Source organism: Symphalangus syndactylus, chromosome 10 (assembly GCF_028878055.3).
Source record: "Symphalangus syndactylus isolate Jambi chromosome 10, NHGRI_mSymSyn1-v2.1_pri, whole genome shotgun sequence".
NCBI lineage: Eukaryota > Metazoa > Chordata > Mammalia > Primates > Hylobatidae > Symphalangus > Symphalangus syndactylus.
The window spans coordinates 89093181-89106360 of NC_072432.2; the positions used below are offsets into that span (position 1 = coordinate 89093181).

At 40.3% G+C, this 13180-nt stretch overlaps 1 protein-coding gene across 12 annotated transcripts in view; it reads right to left on the reverse strand.

The window, feature by feature from the left end:
- Positions 1 to 11132: 11132 nt before the first annotated feature.
- ATF1 (activating transcription factor 1) overlaps positions 11133 to 13180 on the reverse strand; it is a 61745-nt gene continuing 59697 nt past the window's right edge. For all 12 annotated transcript variants that reach the window (XM_055294877.2, XM_055294872.2, XM_063610636.1 and 9 more), the window contains one exon: positions 11133 to 12793. In XM_055294877.2, coding sequence (XP_055150852.1) covers positions 12649 to 12793 — 145 coding nt within the window. In that variant the 3' untranslated portion in view covers positions 11133 to 12648. The remainder of the gene's footprint in view (positions 12794 to 13180) is intronic.

Here is a 13180-nt window from a genome sequence, read left to right on the forward strand (position 1 = left end):
CTCAACCTCCAGAAAGTATAGATAGCAAGCTTTTAGGGTTAAGATGTGCAGCTGGTCACATCTGACTTTCTTATGGAACTCGTGACAACTGGGTAGGTTAGATAAACATCTTTATGAGGAGTTATCTCTGCTAAGGGCATTGTTTAAAGACATTGCTGCAGAATACCTTGGCATGCAGGAGTCAAATATCAGTCATTATGGTGGTTTTGCTTCAAGATGACATCACTCTTGCCATTCAACGGCTGTTTTCCTACGAATCCTTTGTCAATTTTTGTTATAAATATTTCCTGGCTGGGCCCAGTGGCTGACACCTGTAATCCCAGCACTTTGAGAGGCTGAGGTGGGAGGATCACTTGAGGTCAGGAGTTCAAGATCAGCCTGGGCAACAAAGTGGGACCCCCTCTACAAAAAGAAAGAAAGAAAAGAAAATTAGCCGGACATGGTGACATACACCTGTGGTCCCAGCACCACGGGAGGCTGAGGCAGGAGGATCACTTGAGCCCAGGAGATTGAGGCTGCAGTGAGCCATATTCACACCACTGCACTCCAGCCTGCGTGACAGAGCGAGGCATTGTCTTAAAAAAAAAAAAAAAAATCTACTCTGTAGCTTACCTTTCACATCCTTTATGGTAGCTTCTGATGAAGCTACCATAAAGAATGTGGTATCTTCTTAAGAAATTCTTTTAAATTTTAAATTTATTTTTATTTCAACAGTTTGGGGGGAAAAGGTGGTGTTTGATTGCATGGAAAAGTTCTTTAGTGGTGATTTCTGAGATTTTGGTGCAGCCATCACCTGAGCAGGGTACACTGTACCCAATGTGTAGTTTTTTTATTCCTCACCCCTCTCCCACCCTTCCCCCTGAGTCCCGAACTCCATTGTATCATTCTTATGCCTTCTGTCCTCATAGCTTAGCTTCTGCTTGTTAAGTGAGAACATCATGATGTTTGGTCTTCCATTCCTGAGTTACTTCACTTAGAATAATGGTCTCCAGTTTCATCCAGTTTGCGGCAAATGCCATTATTTTGTTCCTTTTTATGGCTGAGTAGTATTCCATGGTGTGTGTGTGTGTGTGTATATATATATATATATATGTACTACATTTTCTTTATTCACTTGGTTGATGGACATTTAGGCTGGTTCCATATTTTTGCAATTGCAAATTGTGCTGCTATAAACATGCATGTGCAAGTGTTTTTGTTGTTGTTGTTGTTGTTTTTTCTTATAATGACTTATTTTCCCCTGGGTAGAGACCTCTGGGATTGCTAGACCAAATACTAGTTCTATTCTTAGTTCTTTAAGGAATCTCCATACTGTTTTCCATAGTGGTCATATTAGTTTACATTCCCACCACCAGTGTAAAGGTGTTCCCTTTTCACCACACCCATGCCAACATCTATTATTTTTCATTGTTTTATTACGACCATTCTTGCAGCAGTAAGGTGGTGTTTATTGTGGTTTTAATTTGCATTTCCCTGATAATTTGTGATGTTTAGCATTTTTTCATGTTTGTTGACCATTTGTATATTCTTTTGAGAATTATCTATTCATATCCTTTGCCCCATTTTTGATGGAATTATTTGCTTTTTTTCTTGCTGATTTATTTGATTTTATTGTAGATTCTGGATATTAGTCCTTTGTCAGATGTGTAGTTTGCATATATTTTCTCCCACTCTGTAGGTTGTCTATTTACTCTGCTGATTATTTCTTTTGCTGTGCAGAAGCTTTTTAGTTTAATCAGGTCCCATCTATTTATCTTTGTTTTTGTTGTATTTGCTTTTGGATTCCTGGTCATGAACTCTTTGCCTAAGCCAATGTCTACAAGAGTTTTTCCAATGTTATCTTCCAGAAGTTTTACAATTTCAGGTCTTAGGTTTAAGTCATTGATCCATCTTAGGTTGATTTTTGTATAAGGTGAGATGAGGATCTAGCTCTGTATTAGTCTGTTTTCATAAATGGACTATAAAGTGCTTTATCAGTCCATTTTCATAAATGGACTAAAACAGTGCTATAAAGAACTGCTGGAGACTAGGTAATTTATAAAGGAAAGAGGTTTAATTGACTCACAATTCAGCATGGCTGGGGAAGCCTCAGGAAACTTATAATTATGGTGGAAGGGGAAGGGGAAGCAAAGCACCTTCTTCACAAGACGGCAGGAAGGAGAAGTGTTGAGTGAAAGGGGAGGAATCTCTTATAAAACCATCAGATCTCACAAGAAGTCACTCACTATCATGAGAACAGCATGGGGGAACCACCCCTATGATCCAGTTACCTCCACCTGGTCTCTCCCTTGACACATGCGGATTATGGGGATTATAATTCAAGATGAGATTTGGGTGGGACACAAAGCCTAACTGTATCTATCATTCCACCACTGGCTCCTCCCAAATCTCATGTCCCTTTCACATTTCAACACCAATCATGCCTTCCCAACGGTCCCCCAAAGTCTTATTTCAGCATTAACCCAAAAGTCCAAGTCCAAAGTCTTATCGGAGACAAGGCAAGTCCCTTCTGCCTATGAGCCTATAAAATCAAAAGCAAGTTAGTTACTTCCTAGATACAATGGGGGTATGGGCATTGGGTGAATGCACCCATTGCAAATAGGAGAAATTGGCCAAAACAAAGGGGTCGCAGGCTACAAGCAAGTCTGAAATCCAGTAGGGCAGTCAAATCTTAAAGCTCCAAAATGATGTCCTTTGACTCCATGTCCCACATCCAGGTCATGCTGATGCAAGAGTTGGGTTCCCACAACCTTGGGCAACCCTGCCCCTGTGGCTTTGCAGGATACAGTCACCTCCCCCACCCTGTCCCTCAGCTGCTTTCACAGGCTGGCATTGAGTGTCTGCAGCTTTTCCAGGTGCATGGTGCAAGCTGTCAGTGGATCTACCATTCTGGGGTCTAGAGGATGGTGGCCCGCTTCTCACAGCTCCACTAGGCAGTGCCCCTGTGGGGAGTCTGTGTGGGGGCTCTAACCCCACATTTCTCTTCTGCACTGCTGTAGCATAATTTCTCCATGAGGGCTTCACCCCTGCAGCAAACTTCTCCCTGAGCATCCAGGCATTTCCATACATCTTCTGAAATCCAGGCAGAGGTTCCCAAACCTCAGTGATTAACTTCTCTGCACTTACAGGCCCAACACCACATGGAAGCCACCAAGGCTTGAGGCTTGCACCCTCTGAAGCCACAGCCTGAGTTGTACATTGGCCCCTTTTAGTCACAGTTGGGAAACAGGGCACCAAGTCCCAAGACTGCACAAAGTAGCAAGGCCCTGGGCCTGGCCCACAAAACCATTTTTTCCTCATCTACAGCTCAGTCACAGAAGGATAGGGCACTGGGCAGAGTCATGAGGCCTCCATTTAGGCCTGAACTCCCAGACAACATTTCTAGACACACCCTGAGCCAAAAGGGAACCCGCTGCCTTGAAGAGAAGGATCCAATCTTGGCAGGATTTATCACCTGCTGACTAAAGAAACATGCTGGCTTCAAGGGAGACCCAGCACATTCCCAGCTGTGGTGGCTATGGTGAAAGACTTCTTGTGTTTGAGAAAAGCAGAGGGGAAGCAAAAGGGACTTTTTCTTGCACCCGAGGTACCAGCTCAGCCACAGTAGGCTACAGCAACAAGCAAGCTCTTGGGGCTCCCTGAATCCAGGGCTAGGCTCTTGGATAGCATTTCTGAACCTGTCCTGGGCCAGAGGGGGACCCACTGCCCTGAAGGGTGAGTTGCAGACCTGGCAGCATTGACCACAAGCTGACAGAAGAACCCTTGGGCTTTAAGCAAACATCGGCAGTCGCCTGGCAGAACCACCCGTGGGCCAGTGGTGGTGGTGGCCACAGGGAGAGGCTCCGTTGCCTGTGGAAAATGGAGGGAAGAGTGGGAAGGACTTTGTATTGTGGTTTGAGTACCAGCTTAGCCACAGTAGAATAGGACATCAGGTAAATTGCTAAAGTTTTTGACTCCAATCCCTGGCTCCCAGACAGCATCTCTGGACATGCCTGGGCTTAGGGGAACTTGCCGCCTTGAAGGGAAGGGCCTTGGGCAAAGCCCAGTGCTGTGCTGGCATCAGGTCTGACCCAGTGCAGTTCCAGTGGTGGTGGTCACGGAGGTGCTTGCATCACCACACCCCCAGTTCCAGATGCCTCAGCAGAGAGAGAGAGACTCTGTGTGTTTGGGAGAAAGTAAGGGAGGAGAACAAGAGTCTGCCTGGTAATCCAGAGAATTCTTCCGGATCTTATCAAAGACTACCAAGGAGGTACCTCTATGAGCCTACAAAAACCACAGCGTTATTGTGCTTGGGGTCCAAGTCCCTTCAAATATCTAGAAAGCCTTACCAAGAAAGAAGGGCACAAACATGCCCAGACTGTGAAGACTACAATAAATACCTTAACTCTTCAATGCCCAGATAGCAAAGAACATCTACAAGCATCAACACCATCCAGGAACACATGACCTCACCAAATAAACTATAAATAAATGGAGAGAGAGAGATTGTGTTCATGGGAAACACTCAATATCGTTAAGATACCAGTTCTTCCCAAATTGTACATAGGTTTAAAGCAATTCTAATCAAAATCCCAGCAGGCTTTTTTTTTTGTGAATATAGACAAGCTGATTCTAAAATTTATATAAAAAGACAAAGGAACTAGAATAGCCAAGATAATTTTCTAAAAAACAACAAAATTTATTTTTTTTTTTATTTTTTTATTATTTTTTTTTTTTGAGACGGAGTCTCGCTCTGTTGCCCAGGCTGGAGTGCAGTGGCGCAATCTCCGCTCACTGCAAGCTCCGCCTCCCGGGTTCACGCCATTCTCCTGCCTCAGCCTCTCCGAGTAGCTGGGACTACAGGCGCCCGCCACCACGCCCGGCTAATTTTTTGTATTTTTAGTAGAGACGGGGTTTCATCGTGGTCTCGATCACCTGGCCTCGTGATCCGCCCGCCTCGGCCTCCCAAAGTGCTGGGATTACAAGCGTGAGCCACCGCGCCCGGCAAAAACAACAAAATTTAAAGAACTCACACAACTGGACTTCAAGACTTTTTATGAAGCTCCAGTAATCAGGACAGTACGATTTTGTTGAAAGGATAAACACATATAAGTCAGTGGGATATGGTCTCTGTGAAACCAATCCTTTGAAAATTAGTTGTTGAGACTTACTTTATTGTCCAATATGTGGTATGTTTTCATAAACACTCGTGTTTGAAAAGAACTATCTGAAGTTGTGTAGTGTATTCTGCCTTGAATTGCATTGATTACAGGTGCACACAGATCACATTTAAACATCTCTGGAATCAGCATGCATCTTACAACAATGACAATGGCATAGTTTACTTGGCAGTGGTTTTTCTTAGTGGTATTTAAAATAATAGTGTGACTTGGAATCAGTGGTAGCTTACAATTGATGAAATTCAGTATATTAGGTCAAGTTTACTCATTGTTCAACTCCCTATCTTTACTGATATTTTCCTGCCTTTTATATCAATTATAAGAGAGCTATGTTAAAAATCTACTAAGATTGTAGTTTTTAAAAAATTGCTCATATTTCTTTATTTTAACATCCAGGTCCTGTATTAGGTGCACTGAAGTTTAGATGTGTTTTATCTTCTAGGTTAATTGAATCTTTTATTTTTATTTTTTAATTTTTTTTTTTTTTTTTGAGACAGTTTCACTCTTGTTGTCCAGGCTGGAATGCAATGGCATGATCTCGGCTCACTGCAACCCCTGCCTCCTGGGTTCAAGCAATTCTCCTGCCTCAGCCTCCTGAGTAGCTAGGATTGCAGGCACATGCCACCATGCCTGCCTAATTTTTGTATTTTTTATTTTTATTTATTTATTGTTTTAGTAGAGATGGGGTTTCATTATATTGGTCAGGCTGGTCTAGAACTCCTGACCTCAGGTGATCCGCCCACCTCGGCCTCCCAAAGTGCTGTGATTACAGGCGTGAGCCACCACGCCGGACCTGAATCTTTTATTTTTTTTAGTGGCTGATTTTGTCCCAAGTAATTATTTTTGCTTTAAAGTCTATCTTGTTCAATATAGTTATGCCAGCTTGCTTTTGGCTAATATTTGGTATAACTTTTTCTATGTTTTTACTTAAAGTACCAAGTCTTCAGCCCTGCTGTTTCCTTATATTTTAGATTTACCTCTTATAAGCAACATATAGTTAGATTTTATTTCCTAATTCAACCTGACAATCTTTGTCATTTAACTAAAATGCCCAGTTTGTTTACATTTATTATGATTATTGATACGTATGGATTGATTTCTACCATCTTCTCTTGGGCTGTTTGTCCCACCTGTTTATTTCTTTTTCTCTCCTTTCTTGTCTTCTTTTGGATTGATGAGTGTTTACTGGGTATAGAATTCTAGGTGTTTGTGCACAATGATAAAGTGAAAAGTAGAAGGCCCTTTTTTCTCTTTTGTCATCTCCGGAAGTAGAGTTTGAGCTTGTGAAAAACCATGGTTCATATGTATTTGGCATGCTTCACCTACCACAATACTTAGTACATAGTTAATTCATAGAAATTCCATTTATTTTGATTATCTTTGACTACAACTGGCAAGATGTGGCCTTTTCCTTTTAAAAAATTTATTGCTAAGAAGTCTAAGGCAGTTTTTGTTTAAATGTTTTGTAAACTTGGCCTACGTTATTTGCAGCTTTTCTGAATTAAAAAAAAAAAATTGTCAAGCCTTTTCCCCAGATGCAGCATTAAATTCTAAGAGCTGTCAGTTGGGCAAAACTTTGATCATTTTGTTCCAAAATTAATTATTAAATCACCATACCTACATTCCTCACTAAATTTCCTCTGGTCTACTTGATCTTTCATTTATGGAATGATACAGTATTAAGGTACCATTTATAGACTTCTAAAAAAAATACTGCAATCCAGCACGCATTATTTATGGATCTATGTAAATATTAAAACAGGGACTGGGCTGGGCGTGGTGGCTCATGCCTCTAATCTCAGCACTTTGGGAGGCCAAGGTAGGTGGACTGCTTGAGCTCACTAGTTCAAGGCCAACCTGGGCAACATGGCGAGACCATGTCTCCAAAACAACAACAACAACAACAAAAAAAAAAAACAGGAAAGAAAAAAAGTTATTTTGGAGTTAGAGCTGTGTAAATCAGTGTGTAAAACTTCTGTGATTTTAAAATGGAGGGTTGCCATCTAGTGGACACATTTAAATAAAACCTTAAAAGTCTTTCATAATAGGTTATGACGCAATGGAATAAAGTTTTTCAGACTCTTCCACACCACACGTAAGAAAGAAGGTATATTCTGATAGTTAAAACAACTTTAGAGTTTATCAGACCTAGGTATGAACCCTAGTTTTCTTATTTACTGTGTAACCTTGGGCAAAGTTTCAAACCTGTCTGTACCTTAGTGAGTTTGAACTCAGACCTTCATTGATTTAACAAAGTTCCCAACTTACAGTGGTTCAACTTACAATTTTTTGACTTTATGATGGTGTGAAAACAATGTTCATTAGAAACCATGCTTCAAATTTTGATCTTTTCCTGGGCTGGTGATGTTCAGTATAATACTCTGGCAATGCTGGGCAGTGGCAGAGAGCCGCAGCTCCCAGTCAGCCATGTGATCACGAGGGTTAACAACTGTTACTCTGCGGTGTACTGTGTTGCCAGATGATTTACCTATAGGTTAATCTAAGCATTCTGAGCACGTTTAAGGTAGGCCAGGCTAAGCTATGATGTTTGCTAGGTTAGGTGTATTAAATGAATTTTTAATTTACAATACTTTCAACTTACCATGGGTTTATCAGGATATAACCCCATCATTAACGGTAGAGGAGGTCAGGCGTGCACACCTGTAATCCCTGCACTTTGGGAGACCAAGGCGGGTGGATCACCTGAGGTCACAAGTTCGAGAACAGCCCGACCAAGGTGAAACCCCATCTCTACTAAAAATACAAAAATTAGCCAGGCGTGGTGGCACGTGCCTATAATCTCAGCTACTCCGGAGGCTGAGGCAGGAGAATCATTTGAACCCGGGAGGCGGAGGTTGCAGTGAGCTGAGATCATGCCATTGCACCACAGCCTGGGCAACAAGAGCAAAGCTCTGTCTCAAATAAACAAAAACAACAACAACAACAAAACCACAAACAAAAACAGTAAAGGAGCATCTGCATTATGACGCCCTCCCGTGAACTAGACTAGACTGTGGGGATATAGGAGAGCACAGAATTACAGTCTCCTCCTAGAGTTTAATAAGGGTTGTGTTAGGAGTATTGGGGAGGGACTACTATTAATATGTTAGAGTGGGCAGTTAGAAATTGGGTTTAAATCTTAGATCCCTTAATAATGCTTATATAACCTTAGGCAAATACTAGTCTCAAGGATGACATTAAGACCTAAGTTCAACATGAGCTGTAACACGGCTTCATTCATCACTTTTTTCCTAGTAATGCTTGGAATAGAAAAGGCCTTCAATAAGTATCTGCTGAATGAATGAATGACATGACCTTAGCATTACCTGAACACATTTCCTGGTGCCTAAGCACTCAATAAATTTTAAATATTAAGGAAATTACATGACTATGTATATTACGTACATAGGGAACCTTGGACTTAGAACAATTTTAGATTGATACATAATTTACCAGTTAAAAATTGTTATATACACTTACTGAAGGCAGCAAACTGCTGCATGTAACCCTATCAATATTGAGGGAAGCCCAGGCACAGCGGCTCACGCCTGTAATCCCAGCCAAAGATGGCCTGAGGTCAGGAGGTCGAGACTAGCCTGGCCAACATGGCAGAACCCTGTCTCTAATAAAAATACAAAAATTAGACAGGCATGGTCACGCACGTCTGTAATCCCAGATACTTGAGAGGCTGAGGCAGGAGAATCGCTTGAACTCGGGAGGCAGAGATTACAGTGAGCCAAGATTGTGCCACTGCACTTCCTCTCTATATAGAGAGAGGAAAAGGATCTCAACCACGCAATGGCAGAGAGATACGGTCTCTAATGCCTATGTCTGCTACAAAAAAATTTACACCAATAAAGGGAGACGGTTACCAGAATCTCTCCCTCAAAAGTGGGAGGAGGGGATAGCAGGCGCAGTGGCTCATGCCTATAATCCCAGCACTTTGGGAGGCCGAGGTGGGTGGGTCACTTGAGGCCAGGAGTTCGAGACTAGCCTGGCCAACATGGAGAAACTTCACCTCTACTAAAAACTACAAAAATTAGCTGGGTGTGGTGGTAAACCCCAGCTACTTGGGAGGCTGAGGCAGGAGAATCACTTGAGCCTGGGAGATGGAGGTTGCAGTGAGCCAAGATCACGCCACTGCACTCCAGTCTGGGCAACAGAGCAGAGCAAGACTGTGTCTCCAGAAAAAAAAAAAAAAAGTGGGAGGAAGGGGTGTTAAATGGCCTAAACCTCCTCCAAATGACTGTCCCTCAAAAATTCCTGCCAAACTCTCCTACAACAGCCTTGTGAATTCTACTACCTTGAGGTATGTGTTCCTTCACTTTTATAGTAAAACAAACAGTACTTATTAAAAACAGGCCAGGCGAGGTGGCTCACACCTGTAATCCCAGCACTTTGGGAGGCCGAGGTGGGCGGATCACTTGAGGTCAGGAGTTCGAGATCAGCTTGGCCAACATGGTGAAGCCCCGTCTCTACCAAAAATACAAAAATTAGCTTGGCGTGGTGACACACACCTGTAAACCCAGCTACTTGGGAGGCTGAGGCAGAATTGCTTGAACCCGGAAGGCGGAGGTTGCAGTGAGCCAAGAGTGGGACACTGCACTCCAGCCTGGGTGATAGAGCGAGACTCTGTCTCAAAAAAACAACAAACAAGCAACAAAAAAACTCTACTTTGTACAACAGAGTAAATGATGTAATGATTACTATGATTAGGTTTTGATGTACTTTGTAAAGCTATGAAATTGTTGTTTTACTATAACCTGTGATTTTTCCTTTAAAGTAGCTGTCAAGCCCTTAGTCAGATTCACTTTTTACCAACTTTATAGCATCTTTTGTGGGAATTTGAGCTGCCATCATGACAACTCATTATATAATTCCAAGCCATAATACACGTTTTTTGACATGGTCTTGCTCTGTCATCTAGGCTGGTGTGCAGTTGTGCAATCACAGCTCACAGTAGCCTCAATCTCCTGGGCTTAAGCTATCCTCCTACCTCAGCCTCCCGAGTAGCTGAGACTACAGGTTCCTGCCACCTTGCCCAGCTAATTTTTGCACATTTTGTAGAGGCAGGGTTTCACCACGTTGCCCAGGCTGGTCGCGAACTCCTGGTGCCACACAATCCCAATGCCTCAGCCCCCCAAAGTGCTGGGACCACAGGTGTGAGCCACCCACCTGGCCTAATACACATATTTATATCCCTACTGTGACCTCATATTTTAACTGGAGAAGAATGCAGGTTTAACCTAGTAGCTGCAATATAATAATTGCTGAATGAATAAATACAGTAAGAATTCCAAAATGCTAACAAATGCCCATTCTTCCTGCTCTGTTCAATAATATTAAAGGAATATCTTATATGCCCTGTATGTGTTTGTGGACAATAATCTATTTCTATCAATATAATATATAAATGAGTAAATTGAAAATTAAGTAAAATAGCAAGTTGAACTAAGGAAATAATTTGATTAGTCTTCTGCATTTTGGAAGTCTAATTTCATGTTTGGACTATAATCACTTAAAAATTTGATAAGCCCCACATTGGATTCCAATTAGAAAAATATCCAGGAAAATAATTTGTTATGCATTTACGGAACCATTAATGGTTTGCCCTGGCCTGTTTCATACAGCTAAAGTAACTGGGTCTAGTGAGCAAGGCCCTACACCAGAAGTCTGAAGGCAGCAGAGTTTACAAATATTTGCAGATGTCCAGCTGTTAAGGCACTAAGAGCTAGGCTACCTCTGTTGTAAACAAGCATGGTGTCTACCTAATAAGAAATATATTATCATCTATCTATCTGTTGAAACAGTCTTTTGACATACCCCAGTGACCTCATACCTCCTCCTATTCTTAGGCCTAATGGGCCACCAGTTTGAGATTCTGGCTTTACACAAGGTAGTAAGTGATATAAGTAATCCCCCTGGCGATCAAACTTTTTTTTCTTTTCATAAAGTGCTGCCAAGTCAACAGAGTCCCATTTTAAAAGACCCTTTTAATGAGAAATTTCATCAGGAGGGTCAAACACAAATCTATTAATCAATTAAGTGAAGATTTCTACATAGCATTAGGATAATTAACAGCATGGCCACCAGCAAGCTTATCATTCATATACCAAGCATTATATTTTACATTCGGCAGACTATCAAATGTCCTTTAATTTCACAGACAACAATATGATACATACTGTGTAAGAAGCACACAATAGTTCTGCAGTACAATTTTAAACTGTATACAAATTGGAATACAGATGTTAAACACTGGTGTACTGACAGTATTTTTGAATTTTAGATAAACTGCATACAAAATTTACAATGCAAATATTAGCCAATCTGGAAACGTCCCATAATATAAAAATGATACTTTGAGATGCAAATTTTACTAAACTATATAAACATTTAAAATAATCATTAAAAACTCAACATTAGAATTTATAAAGATCAGCTATAAAAATATATTGGCAGTCGCTTTTCTTATAAAGGTACCATTCACTACATTACAAAATAGTCTCTAACATAAAATTGCCTTAATAACTATACTATTATAGAATCTGATAAACCTTACATTATTAAATTGATTATAAAATCTTCTTAGAAAAACTTTGGTATGCATCTTTAGGTTTTTAAAAAATAATATTTTAAGGGCCTGTAAACATTCCATTCTATTAAAGCACAGCAGAATAAGTAATGCATATTCAACTGCATACAGAATATAGAATCAAAAAACAATTTATTATGTATTTGTAGAAAATCATTACCAGAGTAAGCAAAAAAACCAACTATTTAAAAGTATCAAACTTTTAAACAGTTCTTTTTCCATTCTGATAAAAAATGTTATAAAATCACCATACTCCATTCATGTACCTTAGATGCCTTTTAGGATAAGACCTCAGAAATAATTAACCCAGTCTCAAAAATCCATTCAAGTCCAATAAACAAACTTTTAAAAACCCACTTAAAAAGACTTGACACTAGAACAAGTATACATAATCAGAACACTTTATATATTTAGTATGTACTAGGTTTTCTCTTAGCTTTGTAATTTAGTATTGGCAGAAATTACACACACACACACGCACACACACACACACACACATATATATAACTAAAAAAAGGTAAATTTCAGCAAACAGAAATGCAAACCTGTAGGGTAAATTGATTTTTTTAAAAATTCAGTTTATCAAATTTCATCTTCTCTGCCATTTTAGATTGGCGACTATTGGTTATTTAGAAAATTTAGACTGCTGAAAGTTCATTTCTTGCTCCTTGAATATGTTTAATTTCTACAAAGCTTCCAGTTGTGCCCACAGCTTCCTTGAGGTCATTTTCCACTCTCTCCTCTGTCACTAGATATCGTGCGTAAGATATTTATCCTTGAGTTGGAAAAGCCTAAATAAAAAGCTTCAGTTTTGACCTTTTAATTTATAAAACTCCACTAAGAAATCCATTTAATTCGTATGCAAGTCCACAAAAATATTTTCTTTCTTAGGAATCAAACACTTTTATTGGAATAAAGATCCTTCAAAGTTTTTAACTCTTCTATTAGAGTTTTATTTTGATTTTCCAGGACTGCAACTCGGTTTTCCAGGCATTTCACATATTCTTTCTTCTTTCTGCGACATTCTCGAGCAGCTTCTCTAAATATGAGCATTAAAAAAACAGTGTTAGAAAAAACTTCACATTCTTTAAATGGTAAATGTTCTTCAGTAATTTTCCGTGGTCACCTTTTTTTCTCTTTAAAATATCATCTACACGCAGCGAATACATAGATCTTAAGTGTAGAATTCAGTCAGTTTTGGCAATTGTGTTTACCTGTATAACCCACACCTCTGTCAAGACAACAGAACATTCCCACTGTCCCAGAAAGTTCCCTCGTGCCCCTTCCTGGTCAGCCCCCTTCCAAGCAACTATTGTTTTGATTTTTATCACCAGAGATTAGTTTTTTTCCTATTCTAGAACCTCATGTAAGAGTGTACACTACGTACTCTGGTGTCTGGTGTCCCTTCACTCAGCCCATCTGAGGT